The sequence below is a fragment of the Sceloporus occidentalis genome, unplaced genomic scaffold (assembly GCF_023333645.1).
Source record: "Sceloporus occidentalis isolate IW3139 unplaced genomic scaffold, rSceOcc1.0.p SCAF_12, whole genome shotgun sequence".
NCBI classification, from domain to species: domain Eukaryota; kingdom Metazoa; phylum Chordata; class Lepidosauria; order Squamata; family Phrynosomatidae; genus Sceloporus; species Sceloporus occidentalis.
Genome location: NW_028316992.1, coordinates 12,876,623 through 12,899,396, shown reverse-complemented (window position 1 = coordinate 12,899,396; position 22,774 = coordinate 12,876,623). Strand labels below are relative to the sequence as shown.

The 22,774-nt window shown below is 42.0% G+C and overlaps 1 protein-coding gene across 3 annotated transcripts; it reads right to left on the bottom strand.

Moving 5' to 3' along the window:
- Positions 1–55: 55 nt before the first annotated feature.
- LOC149305290 (mitochondrial ornithine transporter 1) lies at positions 56–21,064 on the bottom strand. Of its 3 annotated transcripts, none has more exons than XM_089477778.1 (7): positions 20,974–21,064; positions 13,572–13,705; positions 9,729–9,987; positions 6,926–7,063; positions 5,646–5,815; positions 1,686–1,844; positions 56–827 (listed from the first exon to the last, which is right to left on the bottom strand). In XM_089477778.1, exons 2-7 carry the CDS (start codon positions 13,624–13,626, stop codon positions 706–708), a joined length of 903 nt encoding a protein of 300 aa, XP_089333904.1. In that variant the 5' UTR covers positions 13,627–13,705; positions 20,974–21,064; the 3' UTR covers positions 56–705. The 3 variants fall into 3 exon arrangements, with proteins under 3 accessions (XP_089333904.1, XP_089333905.1, XP_089333906.1); XM_089477779.1 differs by lacking the exon at positions 20,974–21,064 and adding an exon at positions 20,745–20,946; XM_089477780.1 differs by lacking the exon at positions 6,926–7,063.
- Positions 21,065–22,774: the final 1,710 nt, after the last annotated feature.

Genomic DNA, 22,774 nt, shown 5'->3' with positions numbered 1-22,774 from the left:
TTCTTTATGATAATTAAAATTAATTTTGCCAAGTGGTTTGTGTGAGCAGAGTGGAGTGTTTGGTGTATTGTGCTTCTTCTCCCCACACTTTTCACTCATTTTGCCTTTGCACCAGTACTTGAGATAATGCGTGCACAAATCATCCACAATCTTCTGATGAATATGGCCGATTGGCTGTGTTTACATCACCCAGGGTGGTTCAAGCCTCTCAGTTGATCCGTTTTAAAAAAAGTGTGTCTTCAAGTTATTTATGACTTACTGCAGCCCTGAGGCCTTGTAAGTTTTGTTCAGAGGAGATTTGCCATTGCCTCTCTGAGGCTAAGAGCATGTGACTTCCCCATTGGGTTTCATGGCCAAGCAGGGAATCAAACCTTAGTCTCCAGAGTTGTACCCCAACGCTCAAACCACTGCACCACACTGGCTCTTAAAAATTGCCCCATCCATATAGGAACCCTCTGTAATAGAATATTGTGATGATTTTGTACAGAAGATGTTACTTATTATTGTTGAGGTACACAGAACAACAAACCAGACAGAAGTTTAGAAAACCCAGCATGTTTACTGGAGTCTCCAAATACCCTAAAAACAAAACCACAACCTGTTAAAATTGCTTTAACAGGAGTTTTACAGCGGTGTGACTGTTGTGCCACAATGACCACTCTTGTGATCCATAAACATATCTAATGATATGAAGTCTATAAAGTGTTATGTATCAAACTGGTTCATCATTAGTTTCCGGCTGTACTCGTAGGCAAGGAACAATGCTCCATTCGCTGGGAAAGCACGAATCATAGTAGGTTTCAGTCCAGAATACAAGGCAAACACACCTGCAAAACAAGAGTTAGGTGTTAACTAAATTGTTTCTCAAGGGTGCCTCTCCCACTTAGTTCTCTAAAGCTTGAGTTGTACTAGAGATGAAGGAGGAAATCCTTGATAAATAAAAAGACCAATGCTAACTAAACCCATAATTTGGGAAAGTTGCTTTTTTTGAATTATGTCTCCCAGGACTCTAGTTTGCCTACTTTTTGAATGCTCAACCCTTTATTCCATAATGGAAAACCAAACTTCCGTGCCTACACGGTAACAAGAGTGTGCCATGCTACCTGCCCTAACTGTCAAAATTTAGCACCTGAATGACAATGACCAAGAGTTTATTCTGTAAAAAAACAACTACTAGCTATTTTTAAGAAGCAGGGAGCTTGGTGCTTTTCAGAGGCTTCTAACAAAACAGGTATGTGACTGCTTGGGTCCACTCCTGCAGCTTATTGTGATGAATCGATTTTAATTATTTATTTTTTTAAATTATAGTTTGTTGATAGGAAGGTGGTAGTTGCTTGGCCATGGAACCGTCACTTGCTTTTCCCTGCAGATATGAGGGCTGTGGTGTTGCAGATGGACATCTTGCCCAATGTGTGGCTATGCTGCCAAGGCTGCTGCCAAACTGCAGAATTAATGTAGTTTGACACCACTTTATTTGTCTTAATTCCATTCTATGGAATCTTGGGATTTGTAGTTTGTTGTGGCACCAGAACTCTGAAAGAGAAGGCTATATCCCTCACAAAACTAAATCCCAGAATTCTACAACGCTGAGTCATGGTAGGTAAAGCGGTGTCAGATTGCATTATTCTGCAATTGTAGATGCAGCCCAAGACACCTTTTCTCCTACAGTTTGTTCATGCTCTAACCTTCATTCTGGAACACACTTGCAAATGTTCCCATAAAGCCAGCTTGCTTTCCTGCCATGGAAAGAACCTGGATTCTTGATTTGATGCAGTCCACTGGATACACAGCAATCCATAAACATATGCCACCAATGCCACCGCTGACCATCAATGCAACAGGACCTGCAAAAGCCAAGCAGTGGTGCCATAACACATCTTGGTATTTAAAGCAAAAAATTCAAACTAGTCACCACCACCTCTTTTTTTGCAATTAAAAAAAAAAACTAAATGGTCCCTGTTCCATCCAAATCTACATTTTGATATCACTAATGGTACAGCAGGCCCTGAATCGGATAAAACATGCATATTGGGACAGTCTTCTAAGGCATCGCATCTCAGTCAATGGTGTGGTTTCCATGTTTGGGGACAGTGGATCTGTTCTGGGCTTTAGCCTGAAATTTAAAGGAGCAATCTAAGAAGCTAAACCTGTTGGGGGGATAAGATTTAGCACTTTGGATAGTTCATCTTAACATCAGATACAAAACTAGTATGGATTCCATCCACAACTAATCTTGGTCAGGCAGATTTGGTCTGCATCTGCACTGCAGAAATAATCCAATTTGACACTTAACTGCCATGACTCCATGCTATGGAATTCTGGGAACTGTAGTTTGTTGTAGAATCAGCCTAAATGTCTCCCAAAACTACAATTCCCAGGATTCTACAGCATTGAGTCATGGCAGCTAAAGTGGTTTCAAACTGGATTATTTCTACAATGCAGGTGCAGCCACAATGAAGCTCAATGCTGTTTTCTAGAGGAGGCTGATGAACTGAATCCTAGAAAGCCCACCTAGGTGTCTGTTTCTATACCAAATAGATCAGCAGGCGCTGTGAGCTCTTTCATCATTTTTTCCCATTTGCTGTCAGCCTAGGACAGTTCATATTTTTGGATTATTTCTGTCTATTAGAGGAGCATGCTGGGTAGATAAAACTACACATCTCTTTTGAGTGGCTCTATTTTGCTTCCAAACCCATGGAACAACTTTAGCATCTAGGAAAAGTGATAATAATTACTTTCCTGACAATTTCTGGGCAAGGCACTAAAAATTGGTTAACCTTTAAAGCCCTTCTCCCATATAATCTTCCCAGTAAGTTCAGGTCTTCTGGGGAGACATTTACTTCGGTCAGCCAAAATAAGCCTAACACCTGTTATCCAGAGGACATTTTCTTTGGCCACCCCCAGACTGCAGAATGACGTGCCACAGGAATTCCTCAACTGGATACACTGTCCAAGTTTAAAACAGCAATAAAGATCAGCAGTAACAACAAATAACAATAGCGATATCATTATAATAATATATTATTATCACTTTATTATTAATAAACATTTTTCTGATTTTGGGACAATTTGGGTGTAAACCATAGTGAAAACACTGTTTGCAATCCTTTGTGTAAAATCTCCATGTTCAGCTACAGGAGCAATTTTAAAAACTGATGTGTACACTTCCCTGGGAACTGCATGTTGGAAGGCTAAATACATTGAATAAATAAAAGAAGCACTGCTCTAATTTTGGAAAGCTATGTGGTCTCAGAGTCATTCGATAGTAACTTATTTGTGAAAAGTAGCATGTCATGTACTAGATGAGGGTCACATCTGCCCTTACATTATGCCATAAACTGGAACTTTCTTTCCCATTTCAGTTATAGCAAAGTTCTAGTTTAGACGGTGAGCCAGATAGGCTTCGACTGGGCAATTCAGAGGATGGAAGGGAAAGGCATGGCTTAGACATAATTAGAAACATTTATCTGGCACACATATCTGTGGGTGTACACATTAGTGCAGCTATCTAAAGCAAGGCTGTCCAGATGGAACCAAGACATCTCCAAACACTTCAAGACAACTTAAATTTTGAAGGAATGTGGAATTGCAGTGGAGTTTCTAGGGTTCGTGTCACCCAGTGCGGCCAGTCATGGCGGGGAGTGGGACTTATGGGGGTTGGACTTCCGATGCACATGGGAGCATGCGCACAGCCCAGGGACCAGCTGCATGCCCCCAGGAAGGGCCAGGGAAGAGTCCCTGGGACCTGGGGAGGGAGGGAAATGCCTCGTGTGTCCCTGGGAAAGGCCAGGGAGGAGCCCCCACGACCTAGGGAGAGTGGGAGATGCCCCATGCGTCCCCAGGAAAGGCTGGGGAGGAGCCCCCAGGACTTGGGAAAGCGGGAAATGCCCTGCACATCCCTGGGAAAGGCTGGGGAAGAGCCCTTGGGACCAGGGGAAGGCTGAGGACTAACTGGGTGTCACCCCCCTCTTCTGGGGTGTCACCCAGTGCAGTCCGCACCCCCCTAGTGATGCTACTGTGGAATAAGAAACCAGGTGTTATTCTTCAGTCACAGGAAGGTACAGCTAAACAAGAGCCAGGTGAAAATACCACATGAGGAGGAGAGCATAATTATCTGTACCCTTCTCCACATTCACTGCTCTTTTGGCCCTATTGATACATTTTCAGTTCTGGCGCTGCGCAGGCAATCCTCTACAAGAAAGGACCACAATGTTTAATGTTAAAGAGGGGGTAAAGTTGGTAGGAAAACTTCTAGTCCTCTGGGTGTTTTAACCCGCCACTCTCATCAGCTAGAGCCAACTCAGCCACTGGCAAAGAACTGTGGGAGTTGTAGTCCAAGACAACTGAGGAGCTGATGGTATCCTACTCCGCACTAAAATGATAAGGATGTCAGGAAGGCTCCTCTGAGAATGGTATTAAGATGTTTAGAAAGTGATTGTATCAAGAAGGCTGCTTGTGCCATTCCGCCCATCCCTGAAGACATATGTGTGGGAAGCACCCTCTGTATCATTTACCCCCTTAATACTACATGGAAGTATGTTCCAGCAATTTTTCTTCATAACGATACTGTTGGCTAGTGTATTTTGAACAAGTGGCAAGTCACTGATCTGCATAACATATATCCCTTCCCAAAAGATAGCAAGTGCTTAATGTCAAATCTTATAAAACACTGTGAAGTCAAAGGCTTTGACAGCCAACATCCACAGTTTTTTGTGTTTTTGGGCGATCTGCCGCCCCCGCTGTTTGCTTCATGAGGGAGCCGCTGCAGCCAAACCGCGCGGCTCTGTTACGGAGCAAAAAAGAAGCTCCAAAATGGAGCTTCTTTCCGCGGTGCAGCTATGATGCCGCGAGGCGCCGCTGGCACACTTGCGACGTCAGGCGCCGCAACATCTGGACGCTATGCGTCCAAGACGTAAACATGGTGGCGGCCGTCTGGAACGGCCGCCACCAAAAAATATGTAGTGACTACGTATTAGGGTTGGGGGGTGCGGAAGCACCGCACCTTCCTAACCCTAATACGTAGTCACTACGTATTTTTTGGCGGTCTGTAACCCGCCTATGTAGCCTTGTTCTAGAACAGTTTTTTCCTGATGTTTTGCCAGCATCTGTGGTTGAAAAAACTCTTCTAGAACATGGCCACATAGCCTGAAAAACCCACAAAAAACTGTGGATGTTGCCTGTCAAAGCACTGCCAATAATTCAGGGCAGGTTGCTTTATGAGGATGAACTGTACCAGTCTAAAAAAAGTAATCTTTACACCAGGGGTAGGCAACCTTTTTGAGCCAGGGGCCGGGTTGCTGTCCCTCAGACAACTGGGGGGCCGAAGCCAAAAAATAAATAATTAAATAATTTTTAAAAGAAATTAAATATATAAATAAACCAGGACAAATGTAGGACAAAATTTTCAAATAGAAGACATTTTTTTTTAAAAAAAATGGAGGACACGCGAAAAAATTTGCTGATTTTTTAAAAAATGTTAATATAAATGCATGTTTCTGAGGCTTCTATAGACAATTGCCCCCTAAAGGCCCCGGTGGCAATCGGCAGCAGGACCAGGCTGGGGCCGGTCCCAAGGCCTTGCCGGGCCGCATCCGGCCCGCGGGCCGCAGGTTGCCTACCCCTGCTTTACACAGTTAATAACGTACCTAATTCCTCTTTGGGTCTCCCAAATGCAAAAAATGTCCGACTCAGTTCATAGCCTCCAAAAAATAAAAAATACCCTGGAATTTCCCGTAGCAAAGTGCTGGACAGACCACGGTAGAATCCGAGGGGGCCATCTTTTTGCAGAACAGCTTTGATTACTGACCAAACTGTACTGGAAGGGGAACAAGAGTGTTAGGAAAAGGGTGCAACCTGCAAGTTTAAATGACAGCTCACTTAAAAACAGTAGCAGAAACCACCATGTACGTATGATTATCAAAGGCTGAGCTCCTATGTCTGGTGTGTATAGTGTAAATCGCTGTATGAAGAATTACACACTGCTTGTGTGACACAACCCTTATGTTGAATAGTAAAGTTATGCCAGTGAATACACACCCAAGTGTGCAATCAGATGTGTACTGTAGGCATAAGGATACTGCATGTACAACTCCACTTCTGCAATCTTCAACTGAATGCAGGCATACATCCTCAGATAAAAAGGTCCACAGCTACAGGGGAACTTACATGTAGCACACCAAAAGCATTTCAGCCTATGTAAAGTAAAAACTACAACATGAAATTTTTAGTCACCACCCCTGTGGGGCACCATATTAAAAAACTCCACAGCTACTTTATGTTATAATCTTCAATGTGGGCAGCTGAATCAAATGGCACTCCAAACACTGTTGATCTGCAGTTCCTCTCATTCCCCTGCACTGGCTAGAGCTACTGTAGCTAGAAACTACAGTCAAAAAACATCTGGAGAGCCTCAAGGTGCCCTCCCTAGCTCCAATGCTTTAAAGGAGGAAGTGTACATATGGAGTTGCCCAACCATGTAGTGGGATGTTGTCTTGTCCTGGACTGGCCAGTTGCCCATATAGATTGGGCAACAAATCAGCAAATACCCTTGGCAGGGCCATGCTACAGGAATGGCTGGGTTTATGAAAGAGAGGAACCAACAAGAAGCTTTGGAAAGGTGCTTTGCTTTATAGGATAGTTATAAAGAAGCCCTTTCAACAAAGTACTAGATGCATGGCGTGGGGAAGTTGTGTCCTACTACATTTCACTGTGGCTGAAACCCTGTTGGTTACTTCCAGTGAGAACAAACTCACTGAATCAACTGCTCAATGGTGAGTCCACACATAGGTAAATCCCACTGATTCAATAAATTGACTCTAGTTGGGAATAAAAGTAGGCCTGTGTGTGTAACAATACAAAACTGGACTACATAGCTCTGGAAGCAAGCGATGGAATTAAAGTACCCCCAAAGGTCTGCTTGACTTACTTGTGTCCTTGCACTATTTTCCCAGACAACTGCATTTCATGCATGGTTTGCAGGCGGCACTTCACAAGCTCTGTGGGGCAGAGGACCAATGTTGCAAAGGCAGATGCAAAGGAGCCAGCAGCAGCATTTTGAAGGTCACTGCAAGAGAGACAAATTGTGTCTGGGACATGAGAGCCAGATGCCTTGAACTGCAGCACAATGGTAGCCATGCAGATTTCCAGTTTTCCCTGCGGGTAACTCTGTAAAGTGATAGCAAAGCAGCAGCTTAGAGCAAGAGGGAAGGACCACACCTAGAAGCAGGGGGCGAGGGGGTACGGTTAGTAGAGGATCGTGGCAGAATCAGAATGAGAAGAGAGCTGAGGAATGTTACAGACTGATATAAAGTTGCAAAATGTAGATCTAGAGAAAATGCAGCTAAAGGGATATATGTTGCCCATAAGACCCCTTGATACTGTGGTTGAAAACCCCAGAAGACCCCCAAAACCTACTGAATTTTTTTCTGTACACTTTTCAGCTAAAAAAACGCCCCATAACCAGCTCATAAACGTGGTGGGTTTTGTCTCCAACTATCTCATCCCTAAAATAACAACAACATGGAAATTAGCCATTCTTAGGTTGAATCCTGGGACCTGAAGTGGGGTGACTTCACTTCCATTGACTCCAATGCAGCCTAAAAGAAGAGCAGGGTGGGTTGGGGGAATGGCCCACACTCAGTTTGTAATTACCATTCGTGATTCAGAGTATTAGCTGCCTGTCCAGTTCAAACTCCTCTAGGAAACTTGTACAGGCTCCCTACTCTACAACTGGATTAAACGATGTGTCCCACAGGTAAAACATCCACACAATTACACATTTTAAAATACCACTTTACTTTAAAAATTATTTTCTCTTCTACTGACTTCACAGGCATTTCCCGTCTTCTATCAAGCATTTTGAAAATATACCACTATCACTATCCCACTCTCTTACGGGAACTTCTAGGAATGACTATATAACACCAGTCTTGAAGTCCCTGCACTGGCTGCCTATTAGTTTCCGGGCAAAGTACAAGGTGTTGGTGATCACCTTTAAAGCCCTACATGGCTTGGGCCCAGAGTACTTGAAGGAACACCTTCTTCCCTATTGTCAGTCCCGCACACTAAGGTCCTCTGGAAGAAATCTACTACAGCCAAAAAGATCTAGGTTAACATCAGTTTCCCAGAGGGCCTTCTCTACTACTTCTCCTAAACTATGGAACGATCTGCCGGAGGAGATCCGTCACATTTCCACTCTGACAGCTTTTAAGAAAGCACTCAAGACGGATCTCTTCCGGCAGGCCTTTCCAACTTAGTTACCCTCCCCAGATAGAGAGATATTGTCCCCTCATTTGTCTATTCTTCCCCGCCTATGTTTCTGCCTTTTTTAAAATGCTTTTAATGTTTTTTTATACTATTATCGTTTAATTCTGTTTTAGTACTGGGTATGGGGGGGGGGTAGGTCTAGGGTTTGATTTTTAACTCTATTGTAATTGATGTATTTTATTGTTGTAACCCGCCCGGATTCTTCATGATTGGGCAGGCTATAAATAAATCTTTATTATTATTATATTATTATTATCTTAACATTCCTTTCTCTGCTAAACATGGACAATGAGAACAGAACTGCACATGGCTAACCAGCCTAATTCCAGGGGCCATCTCCCCCCCCCCCCCCAGTACTTAGAGCCACGTTCAAAGCTTTTGTGAAGCAAAGCTACACGTGATGAACATTTGAGCACATAATCAACTGTTCTCACACAGACAGTTAATCATTTTAGTGACATGAACCTGAATGCTACAAAATTCTTCTTCATAATAATAATAATTAGATCCTATAATTATATAAAATGCTTAGAAATTGTGCGACACAAAAGGCTGACATCTCTTAACTATATTAGTTAAATTTACTTACTTTAAAAAAAATCATGCTTGGGCTACTGCCCTACTGCAGAATTCATGCAGTTTGACACCACTTTAACTGCCATGACTCAATGCTATATAATTCTGGGATTTGTAGTTTTGCAAGATGTTTAGCCTTCCCTGTCAAAGGGCTCTGGTGTCCCACCAAACTACAAATCCAAGAATTCCATAGCATTGAGTGAAGAATGTTAAAGTGGTATCAAGCTGATTTATTTCTGCAATGGGTCCACTTGAAGCCTCTTTGCTCTACACATATGCCTAGTAAGGAAGGCATTGGCTAAGCTGGCAGTGGCCAAACTGGGATTTTGAGATTTGTTATCCAAAAATGTAACGTTTTCAAACTCTAGCTACAAATGTCACAGCTTTAATACTTCCCTTTCCTTCAAAAAATAAAAATGATAGGAAAAGCTTTTAAACTTTCTTCTCTCTCTCTTCCCCACCATCCCCAGTTCTTTCATTCTTCTGAGCTAATCTTTCATATGCTTTTGATCTGAAATTTTTAATCAAAAACGTATTACTGTAAGGTGAGAGGCCTACTGTATCCTTAACAATTTGATTTGCAACCTAATTAAGCAAACAACTTGGATTAATGTTAAGATTTCATTAGCAAAATTCGAAGTATTCCAACCCAGTTAAACAACAACAACTATTGTAAGCTGCCCTGAATGCCACAGATGTGGTGGAAGAACAGAATACACATAGATCAATAATCAGATTTGACAATTAAGCAAGAAAATTCCTTTTTAACAAGATCTGACACTGTACAGCTCATGGAGAAAGTGTGCTTCTAGTTCTACCTGGTAATACTCTTCAACATCTGCTAGTTATAGCTTGGTTCTGAAGGAAATAAAATGTCCACTACTAACCTCAACTTTGCTTTCTTGTCTAGTCCAACAATCCTCCTCACAATATTTTGGCAGAAACCGTAACACATGAAGAGCACCGCATTCTCAGCAATGTTTGCAACAAGTGCTGGGGTGGTCCCTTTGTAGAAGCCTCGAAACCCCACTTGCTTGTAAGTCTTCACAAAACAGTCAATAAGCCCTCGGTACATGTCGGGGAATGTCTGCATTTTCACCTTGGCAGTATCAAACGGCTGGCCTGTCATCACACACGCAGTGCCTCCTGCACACACAAAAGGGGAGTCACAAACATTAGAAGTCTCACTGTGATCATATGGCATTCATGAAGCAATACAATCCAAGCTTCCAAAAGATAGAATTATGACCTAGAAAAAGGCACAGGGCATGCTTGGAAATTGGTGGTACATAGAATAAATTGGCTCTCCTCCACTTCAGTGGAATCCTACATATTTTTTAATAGCAGAAAATTTGTGTGTAAAATAGCCAGATGCTGGAAGGGATTAGGGAAACCTAATGCTTGGGATCCTGTTCAGTATTTTCAAACTTGTAAGATAGACTGACAAACATGAAACCATTTGAGATTTACATTTACAGTCTTGCTGCAGTGCAATGGCTGGCTTTCCCCTAGTAGCGAGGTGCTTTACCTCCACCAAAAGTATCTGAGGAAGTAGACTAAAATTTACAAAAACTCATGCTTCTTTCTTTCAGTTAGTCTCAAAGGTGCTAAAAGATCTCTCTACATGCTTTACCACAGTAACTGTGGCAATCCCAAAGCAACTTGTTCTCACAAAGTGCTTTGTTGCTGGAAGTGTCTTTGCTCACCACCCTGCTCACTTGTGTTCTAGGAAACCCTCTTTAGTAGAAATGTCAGGTTTATACCGTTGGTTTTGGGGGGTGAGGTCCAGACACAGAGTTACAATGATGGAACTCTGTCATCATAACTACGTCTGAGGATGCATGATCTCTGCCATTTGTTCTCAGGAAGATCATGTGCAAAGAGTGCTTATCTTAACCCTGCCAGAAAATGTCAGCGTGGATCTATAATATTGGCTTTCAGCTTCATCAGTAGGGAAATCCCCCACAGGAAAAGCAGTGGTGGCGAGCGGCAGCACGAGGCCATTCTCCTTATCTTGTATAAATATGAACATAGCACAAGATGTGTCATATTACCATCTGACCTGTTCCATTTCCAGGCTTTTTTGGCCTTGTATTTCCATTTGACTTTGCATGAGAATGTGTGTCTGCCAACTGAACGTATGCCAACGTGGACTCCAGCCATCAGTGATAACTAACACTGTAGTGAATTTGTGACTCTTCAACTGAGTGGGTCTTGGTATTTTGAAATTCTCTTTCCAACAAAAGCAATTAGAGGGGAAAGAATTTACTACTCCATTTACTACAGTGGGTCCTTGTTATACGCGGGGGATCCGTTCCGGACCCGCCCCCGCGTATAACAAAATCCGCGTATGCTCAAGTCCCATTTGTCCCAATAGCGGCGCGCGTGCACGCGTGCCGCCATTGGGACAAAAGTTCCTTCTCCCTCCCCTCCCTCGCTTCCCTCCTCCCTTCCCTCCCTGCCTCCCTCCCTTCCCTTCCCCTTACTTACCTTCTCGTCGCAGCGGCTTGGCCTCCAACACCTCTACCCGGCCCTTCCGCGGCGGCGGAAGCCGGGTGCTGGCGCTGGAGGCCTTGAAGTCCTCTGGCGCTGCTGCCCTCCACGCCTCCTCTTCCAAAAAAAGGTGCGGAGGTGGGGAAGAGGAGGCGAGGAGGGCAGCAGCGCCAGAGGCCTTCAAGGCCTACAGCGCCAGCACCCAGCCTCCTCACCGCTGCTGCCGCCGCGGAAAGGGCAGGTGTCGGTGCTGGGGCCCTCTTGGCCTTCAGCACCGCCATCGTGCCCTTTCTCGGCAGTGACGAGGAAGCCGAGGCTTGGCCTCCGCCGCCACCCGGCTTCCCCCGCAGCGGCGGCGGTGGAGGCCAAGCCGCTGCGACGAGAAGGTAAGTAAGGGGAAGGGAAGGGAGGGAGGCAGGGAGGGAAGGGAGGAGGGAAGCGAGGGAGGGGAGGGAGGAGAAGGAAATTGTCCCCAATGGCGGCGCGCGTGCACGCACGCCGCCATTGGGGACAATTTCCCGATTTGCCATTTGCGGATGCTCAAATCTGCGGATGGCAAATCCGCGTATAAGGAGGGCCGACTGTACTGCCAAAAGCAACCAGCATAGTTGCTGGGTCCAGCAGATTGGGTCTGTCTCAAGAATGGAGCATCCAATAGCTCCCAAACCAGCTTGTTTCAATCCCAGTCATGGGTGACCCATTTGGAGGCTTTATGGCAGCTACCATTAGTGGCAACTTTCCACACACCAAACTTTAGGTGGGTGGTTTGTGGGACCCCACAGCAATAGAGATGTTACCCATATCCCATTTCTATTCAGGAGGCAACATCAGGGGATTATCCTTCTACAAGTGACTCTAATATGTCTCCAAACTCTTTTATATTGACTCCTAATAGTACAACATACTAAATTAATTATTCTGCAGAGCAAAGTGGTTACTACTGCCAAAGGCAAGCTGCCCCCAGTGGTGAAAGAGTCCAGATGTTTCATTCATTCATTCATTTATTCGTTCATTCATTGAAGGGATAGGGAACATGTGTCCCTCCAAATATTGCAGGACTGCACTTCCATCATTCTCACCACTGGTGATGCAGACTAGGATTGGTGGGAGCTGAGGTCCAACACCTCCTGGAGAGCCATGTGTTCCCACCCTTGCTTTCATTTTGCTTGCTTTATTAAAATGTTCAATCCCACTCTACCATCAAGGACCTCAGGACAGTGCACAATAAATGCAAACCATTTAAAATAATAATAATAATAATAATAATAATAATAATAATAATAATAATTATTATTATTTAAGTGGGCTAACAGAAGCCAGTGTGGTGTAATGGCCTCAGCTTTGAACATAATCCAATGGAGGCCAGAGTTTGAATCCCTGTTAAAAATAAGCTGGAATAAGAGTTTTAATACATCTTTCTGTCTTCCTCCTCCCAAAGGGTTTAGGCTATACATTGAAACTAGCCCTTTCCCATCCTTGTCTGGCTATGGCCCCATTACTGCAATGGTCCTTCTTTGGAGTGACCTCCTGTTATACCAAAGAGCCAGTGGGGCAAGACTTTCTATAGTGCAGGCCTAGGTGACACTGTGCCTTCATTCCCATACTATCCAGCAAATGGCACCCTAAACAAAATAGATAAGTTGCCATTCACACAGTTCTACTGAAACACTTAACTGCACACAAATGGTCACTTGACTAGCCTATCAACTCTATTCTGGTTAAATACCATAAAGTGAAAGAAAACAAAGGTTATCTTCTCTCTCCTCTTTTTATTGCTCAGCTTTTACTGGTGACGTAATCTCAAATGCTCAAGTGAGCATGAAAACTAAATAAATTCAAAGCAACAGTGGGGAAATTATTAGACAAGAATGTTTACACATTTACCTTTCAGTGATAGCCAGGGTTTCATTGAAGCAACACATCGGAAGTGGATCATTCCAGGGGAGGTTGACAAGCAATCTCCTCTTAGTGTCACTTTTCTAGAAATGTACTTTTTCAAGAGCGCATTCAGACTTCAGAAAACTTACTTTTTGGACCACAACTCCCAGAATCCCAGAATCAGCATAGGGTCCATGCTGACTGCAGGAGGGTTCTGGGATTTGTAGTTCACAAATTACATTTTCCAAGCTCTGCTGTTACTCAACATTGTCTTGTGCCTTTGCAGGAGGTTTTCTTCAAAGGGCACAAAAGCATTAGTTGCTAAAGGAGTTTGTGAAACAGGATTTACTAAATCTTACCTACAGCCCCAGCTGTGAGGTCAATGGCAGCCTGGATTGCAGGATTTGTTCTCATATTTACCGCTTGCTTTGTGAAGTCTCTAAATTATGAAGTTTTCAGTAGCAAGTGGGGAGTTGTGATGGGTTCTTCTAACCTGGCAGGGAAAAAAAAGCACATCCGTAAGAGTTATGGATCAAAAATATTTCTATTTCTATCAAGTCAAAAAAGCCAACACCAACAGAAATGAAGTGTGAGTCAAATATCATGTACTTAAACTTTTATATTAGGTCATGTAAGTGACCCACAGTTAGCTCCATGTTGCATTAAAATTCACACCCCTTTTGTTCATTTTTCAAGAAAATCGTTTAAAAAGAAAATCTAATCAATCACATATGAGAATGGATTTCCTTGGCTCCTGCTATACTAATAAGAAGTCGTGGTAAATATGTAAATCTTATAGAAATGTTAACAGAAATAAATATCATATCACATTCACTACTGAGCTCTAAGGACACCCCACACACACACACTGAATTAACTATTTTGTTCAATTTTATTTATATTCTATCTTTCTCTCAATTTGAGATCCCAAGTGGGTCACAATATGAGTTAAAACAAAATACAGTTAAAACAGTGGATAATAGTGAAAACAAAACCAACTAAACATGCAATCATGTTAACAACATGTAAAAAGATTAAAAGAACAATTAAAAGATAACAATAATGAAAAAGGGATAACACGTAGGCGATGGAAACAAAGCTGGCTCTGTAGCTTTCGTTCATCTTGATGCCATTCAGAGTACAAGGGAAGGGTGTCACTGGGTGTCAATCAGCCCACCATCTCGAAACAGTTCTTCATCCCTGCATTATGTCCTACAAATAGAAAGCACCAGCACAATGGCCTAGTACCAAACTCATATATTGCTTAAGAGGAAAACACCAACTTCTCACAGTCCTGATCACCTGTTTGTCAAGGGAATCAGTTAAGGGCTGATCCTAGGCACTGTCCTCCTCTTGATGGATCTATGAGTGATTTGTAGTCTCCATTTGTAAGGCATATACATGTGGCCATATGCGCATGTACACAGGCGCATACTCCTGTACCTCTGGGTTTGTATCACTGCTTTAACTTCGATATTGAATGGAAGTAATAATATAAAAGGCTTCACAATCACAGAATTCTTTGCCGAAGAAAGCTCATGAGCTCAAGGCAGGAATCATTTCCTTCACTGTTTTATAATGAGTTAGGTGAGAAACACATTTAAAAGACATTAAAATATTGTTTTGAAATAAGATCACCTGGTACTAATACACACTAGATAATCTGATAAAGCAAAAAGTGGATATTGTGTTTTCACAGATAGGTTTCTTGATAGATGCCATCACAAATGACCTTTCTGGCAGTCTGAGATTGTTAAAGTAGATAAAAGTATACCCTATTTCTCTCTCCATTATTACCTGCAAATCCCCCCTCCATCTCTAAGGCTAATTCAAGCATGTAAGACAGGAACTCCTCAAATCCCAAATCCTGTTTCAGTTGGGACTTCACTTACTCTCTGCCAAGGGGTGTTTATTTTATTTACTACTTTCGTAGCCTGCCTTTCCTCGCCAAGCAACTCAGGCTGATGTACGCAGTTCTTCCCACTCTGCATTTTATCTTCTCATCAACACTGTGAGCTAAATTAGGCTGAGAGAGAGAGCGACTGGAAAACAACAGGAAAAGAGATTTCAAACTACAGGAAAAGAGATTCCACCTAAACGCTAGGAAGAACTTAATGATGCGACAGTGGCATATGTTGCCTCGGAGTATGGTGGAATCTCCTTCTTTGAAAGTTTTTAAACAGAGGGTGGATGGCCATCTGTCAGGAGTGCTTTGCCAAGGTGTTCTGCATGGCAGAAAGGGGTTGATCTGGATGCCCCCTGGGTCTCTTCCTACTGAACTTCATGGCTAAGTAAGGACCTTCCCAGTCCCAACTCACCAACAGCAATGCCACACTGCTGTTTATGTAGCAGACTTCATAACCTAGGCTTCAAAGAAGAGGTAAATACTGTATATACTCATGCATAAGTCTACAAAAATTGACCCAAAAAACCTGAGTCGACTTATCCACGGGGCACTGCACTTTGACTCTTATAAAAGAAAGGAATCATCCTCTGGTTAAAGGCAAGAATATAATCTGTCCTGGAAGCACTGATCCCACATTACTCTCTCATCTATCCAGCCTTTAGTGTGAACACAGTTATGCCTGTGGAATTTTCTAAGTTCTTTTGCATTGTTTTCCTTTGCTTCATCATTTAGATCCTTTGTTACATGATCCTAAATTCTACCCTCAAATTATCCACAGATCATATCAAAATCCATTATTTTCCCCCCAAACCTATAGTCAAGTATATGCAGTGTGTCTGCCCCCCACCCCGGATATTTTTTGTAATGAGAGCATGCACACATAAAGACTTTGTGTACGTACTGACTTGCACATTCTCTTGAACTCAAGTGGATTCCTACCAAGGAAACATGGACAAGGTCTGGGTGAGCAGAATATAAGGTTGCTATATGATCTGGCGCATTTTACCATGTGGTACTTTAAAAAATTCAATGCAATATAAGAATCAGGTATCTGCTATGCTACATACAGTGGTCTGTGCAGGTAACAGCTGCTTATGTGTGACCATACTTCCTATGGGATCCTGGGAACTGCAGTCCAAAAAAGAACTTTTCAAAGCTCTCACAAAGTGAGGCAACAAAGTGTAACCCATACAGCCCACTACCACTTAAGAGAATCATCCACATCACCAGATGACTGTGTACTGCAGAAACCAAGCAAGAGCAACAAGAGGGGAGACAAAACCTTGGTCCTCCTTCACAAGGAACTGAGGACAATTTCCTTGATATATAGATAAACGCAACATGTCAATCTCTGAGCATAATCAGAATTCATCTGCTGAGCCCTCTGCACAAGAAAGAGCCAAATTGTCCTAGCCACGGATCATTCTAGAGCCTTGCCTGCACCCAAGTTCCCCTCAAGATTTGGCAATTTCTAACTGCAAATAGAAGACATTCCTTCACATCTAACTGTACATTAGAGTTGCTGGATCAAAGCTTGGAAAAGACCATGCTGGCTGTTGGTGTTGTGAGAGATACAGTCCCCAAAAGGTAATTTTTTCAGGCACTGCATTGGATCATGATCATCTCTCAATTTATAGCATTCCTTGACATTCCAAAAGAAATTTAAAAACAAAATAGCAGTATCTTTCATGGAGATAGGAATCTAATCCCAAAGATCCATCAGAATGCAATTTAGATAGAGACACAAAACAATATGAATCTATCCAACTGTCAGACACATATATACATCCCTTTAGTCTTTACACAAATAATTGTATATGTAGCTATACCAAAGTTTAAAATAATTATAAGTTTAGGAAAGAAGAAATGGTTGTGAGAATGCATACTCTGTCCCGTAACTAATCCTTTAGTTATGAGCAGATTATGAACAAGATAACCAAGAAACATCTTACAAATCCACAAAGGTAAGCATTTAGACAAAGGCACTCACCAAACGTTATAGCAACTTTATCCCATGACCTACTGTGCTCCTTTAATGCCTCTAATTCCTCATCTCAGCCAACCCACTTAGATGCAAGTGGCAGAAATTCCTAGCTGGGTGAGAGTTGTTGGGTGAGCATTTTAGAGAAATCCAACTCGAAATAAAAAATGCACTGGGCAAGCTTAAGCGAATCAACTATTCTCAAACATTACCTTAGTGCAAAAGGTACAAAAACCTTTTGGTGACATGTGAGGCTGGTTCAGAGAAGGTGCACATGACACACACGCTTTGATGCTCCTTGGGAGGAGTACCTTCTCAAAATGGTGGGGGTGGGACTATGTGGTGGGTAATAATTTAACTATACCGTGTGCGTTTTTTAAATGTTATAGGCTGATTTAGATCCTGCATAGAAAAGTGAGTATAAACAAACAAACAAACAAATGGGACAGAAAAACAAAATGAATGGATGCTCTCGGTGTGTGTGATCTTGCATAGATAAGATGGTGGGATATAAACAAACAAACAACACAACAACAGGGGACTGTGTTGTATGGGTTAACCAAACTGAAGGCTGTCTGAGATTTTTGCCCTACTCACTGTTCTAGCAGTCCTTGAAAGTGGTGTGTATTTATCCTCACATCTATTTGCGATTACAACATACACACTTCTTCCTTCCTTATTCTTTTAGTTTCTGCCCTGCTGCCCAGTAAGAACCAGTTTCTTCACGTCTCTGACCAAAATCAGACAATGAATGTAATGAATCACAGGCAGGCATTTGTCTTCTAATAATAAGATACAAATAATAAGAGGAGGAAAAGGAAATATGAAAATACGTTCCTGTTTCCCCCTCACCAGCCCTTGGGAGAGAAAATTCACAATCGGCAAGCCTGCAGGCTCAACCTAGCCCCCAGTTACTTCATGGTTTTCACATAACTATTTATATACTTCTAGTTCTAAAACTTTGGCTTCAGATGACCCTTCCAATAAAAATGGCCAATTGCATAGGAATATTTTCTATGAGTCTAAGTCTGCCCACATTTCGCATTAGTTAAGCTTTCTGCGTTGGTCAAGTAGCCTACATTCATTACTTTTAACAAACCGAGTAATGTATCACAGGCAGTAAAATAGGTGATGAGATGTTTATGTCTCTGTGCAGTGTATTTATCACATCGTATTGTATGTGTATGTTGTATTAGGGTGGCTAATAATCAGTAAAGCAATAAAATAAAACACGTACGTGCAATAAAATCACGCTTGGTAATCAGTCATACTGATAGGAGAGTGGCAAATGCAGACTGGCTTGAAAGGTTTAAAACGAAAGGAAATACAAAAGTGTCATCCACTGTGAAAATAGTGTACACTATGGATAAAAATGTTATACATTAGAAAGTAGCTTTTTGTGAATGGCCTGGGTATCTCACCTCTGCTCTCTGTCATGAACACTGAATCTTAACTAGAAGATTGTTGCCTTGGGTGTCAATGGTTGACTCATAGATGGGCAGATACAAGAAGCAAAGCCTACATTTGCTCCTCTACAAATTGAGATGTATGGGCATTGTCTTTTAAGTGTTGCAATAGGGCCAAAGAGACCTAGATTCAAATCCCATCCTATCCAAAGAAAAAATCTCTTCTTGAAGTTCACTGGGGGAAGTGGGAGCCTGGCTCTATTTCTCAGCCTTAAAGGCTGTTGTGATGACAACACAATGCAAAGGCCAGGACCCTGAGATCTTCCAGGCAAGGCATAAAAATGCAAGAAAACAGTAAGCTTTGGGCCAAACAGAGAAAATGCAAGACAAATGATCTACCTTAAACTAGGCGACCTCTGAGGGTGCATCGACACTGTAAAACTTTAACTCCCATGGCTTCATCCTACAGAATCCTGAGAGCTGGAATTTGGTGAGGCTCCAGCATTCTGAAAGAGAAGGCTAAGACCTTGTAAAACTACAAATCCCAGGATTCCGTAGGATGGAGCTACAGCACCTACAGTGGCGTCAAACTGCATTATTTCTACTGTGTAGATGCACCCTGAGTCAGAGAAAGCCAGTGTGGTGTAGTGGTTTGAGCATTGGACTATGGAGGAAAGCATCCTGTTCCCATAATTAAATCATGTTAATGGTATGATTGGGGTGTGTGTGAGAGAGATAATAATAATAATAATAATAATAATAATAATAAGAAGGTTCACAGCAAACCCCCTCTGAAGGAAATTGCCAAGAAAGCCCCATGATAGGTTCATCTTAGGGTTGACATAAGTCAGAAAGAACTTGAAGGCACATCATCATTTATTACTACTACTGCTATTATTATTACTATTATTATTGATCCCTTTGTAGACTGATTTCGCAGATTAACCCAGCTATGTCTGAATAATAATAATAATTATTTTACATCATCATCATCATTATTATTATTCCCTTTGCAGACTGATTTCCCAGGACTTTGAATGATAATAATAATAATAATAAATATTTATTATTATTATTATTCCCTTTGCAGACTGATTTCCCAGGACTTTGAATGATAGTAATAATAATAATAAATCTTTATTATTATTATTATTATTCCCTTTGCAGACTGATTTCCCAGGACTTTGAATAATAGTAATAATAATAAATCTTTATTATTATTATTATTATTCCCGTTGCAGACTGATTTCCCAGGACTTTGAATAATAGTAATAATAATAAATCTTTATTATTATTATTATTATTATTCCCGTTGCAGACTGGTTTCCCAGGACTTTGAATAATAGTAATAATAATAAATCTTTATTATTATTATTATTATTATTATTCCCGTTGCAGACTGGTTTCCCAGGACTTTGAATAATAGTAATAATAATAAATCTTTATTATTATTATTATTATTCCCGTTGCAGACTGGTTTCCCAGGACTTTGAATAATAGTAATAATAATAAATCTTTATTATTATTATTATTATTCCCGTTGCAGACTGGTTTCCCAGGACTTTGAATAATAGTAATAATAATAAATATTTATTATTATTATTATTATTATTCCCGTTGCAGACTGGTTTCCCAGGACTTTGAATAATAGTAATAATAATAAATATTTATTATTATTATTATTATTATTATTATTCCCTTTGCAGACTGGTTTCCCAGGACTTTGAATAATAGTAATAATAATAAATATTATTATTATTATTCCCTTTGCAGACTGATTTCCCAGACTCACATGACTAGCCCTTTGAATAACAACAACAACCATTTTATATTATTATTATTATTAATCCCTTTGCAGATTGATTTCCTAGACTCATATGACTAGGTCATAATAATAAAAACAATAATGCATCATCATCATCATTATTTATCTTTTTGTGGACTGAGTTCCAAGACTCAGATGGCTAGGTCTTACAACAACAACAACAACAACAACAATTCCCTTTGCAGACTGATTTCCAAAACTTACATGACTAGGTCTTTCAATAATAATAATAATAATAATAATAATTCCCTCTGCAGACTGATTTCCAAGACTCACACTGCTAGATCTCTAAATAATAACAATAATAGATCCCTTTGCAGACTGATCTCCCAGACTCACATGGTTAGGTCTTTCAATAATAGTAATAATAATAATAATGATAGATCTGATTGCAGACTGATCTCCCAGACTCACAGGGCTAGCTCCTTGGGGTGGAAATCCATGATGCAACTTTGGAAGCACCAAGGGCTCCTTGCTCAGGCAAAAGGTGTTGGGGTTCATACAGACCCAGCAGGGATCCAAGGAGGGGGGTCCTGCTCCTCGTGGCCACGTGGCTTCCCCGGGGGGTCCCCCTGAGGCCTGCCTCCTTCCACGGCTCTTGCTCCTGCCTGTGCCTCCCCTTCCCCCATGGGCCCCTGCTTACCAGTCTCCTCCTCCGCCCCGGGATCCTTATGAGCCGCATGGCCCCTGTGCTGCTGCTGCTGCTGCTGCTGCTGCTGCTGCCCCTCTGGAGGTCCTGCTCCAGGCCCAAGGCAAGAGAGGGAGGGCTACAGGAAATGGCGCCCCCAGAGGCCGCATGGGGAAGGACAGCCTTGTGGGGGCTGCTCTTGTTGTGGGCCTTCCAAGTCCCTTCAGACTTTAGGCTGCATCAATAGTAGTGTCTAGATCAAGGGAAGTCATAGTGCCACTCTATTCTGCTCTGGTCAGGCCCCACCTAGAAGACTGTCTCCAGTTCTGGGCACCACAATTTAAAAAGGATATGGAGAAACTGGAGTGTGTCCAAAGGAGAGGGACTAAAATGCTGAAGGGTCTGGAAACCACGAAGCCCTATGAGGAAAGACTCAGGGAGCTGGGGATGTTTAGCCTGGAGAAGAGAAGGTTAAGAGGTGATATGATAGCCCTGTTTAAATACTTGAAGGGATGTGATACTGAGGAGGGAGCAAGCTTGTTTTCTGCTGCTCCAGAGACTAGAACACTGAACAATGGATGCAAGCTACAGGAAAAGAGATTCCACCTCAACATTAGGACGAACTTCCTGACAGTAAAAGCTGTTCGACAATGAAACACACTCCCTCAGAGTGTGGTGGAGTTTCCTTCTTTGGAGGTCTTTAAACAGAGGCTGGATGGCCATCTGTCAGGGATGCTTTGGTTGAGAGTTCCTGCATGGCAAAATGGGGTTGGACTGGATGGCCCCTGTGGTCTCTTCCAACTGTATGATTCTATGATTCCATGACTCATGGAGGCCCTGAGGCAGTGAACCTATCATGGGGTTTCATTGGCATGTTGCTTCAGAGAGTGGTGCTGCCTCTGAGGCTGAGAGAGTGTGACTTGGACAAGGTCTCCAGAGAGCCCTACTCCAAACCACTACTACTCCATGGAGTTTATCACACAGGGGCTAATTTTGGCATTATAGAGAGAATAAAGCACATTTAAAGCCTCCTGCGAATAAAGCGAAAATGGCGATTAACTGCGCAAATGATTATCACACACAACTGCGCATATAAAGTGATATCAAAAATGCATTGTCGCTGAAATCCCAAAAGTAAAAAGATGTGCATTAATCCTTCTTTGTGACCACTTTAATGGTGGGTTTTGTGGGACGTCGTGTGAAATTATTTTGCGTAACTACACGGTTTTTCCAGGATATTCACGGGATAAACTCCTGATCTCCTTCATGTGATAAACTCCCATGGATGGCTTTGTGTTTGGGCCTTAAAGGCAGCCTTGAGAAGGCCCCTGAGCCAGGCTGGCCTAACTGAGCCTTCTTCCCTCAACAGACTCACACGGCTAGGTCTCTGAAATAATAATAATAATAATAATAATAATAATAGAAGATCCCTTTGCAGACTGATTTCCCAGACTTGCACAGCTAGGTCTTTGAATTATTTTTATTATTATTATTATATAAGATCTAATAATCTAATTTTAATTTTAATTCATTAGTTCGTCACTGCCTTTACTTATGGATGTCCTCGCTGCCAAGAAGGATGAGGCATCGCAAAATGGAGAGCGTTTCAGGAAAAAACAGAGGATGTTTTTGCCACATAAAAAGGTCAGAACACTCATGGAAACTCACTGGGTGGCCTTGAGCAAGTCACACTCTCTCAGCCTCAGAAGATGGCAATGGCAAAACCCCTCTGAACAAATCTTATAGGGTTCTTATACTGTAAGGCCACCATAAGTCAGAAATGGCTTGAAAGCAAAACAACAACAAAAGACTTGAA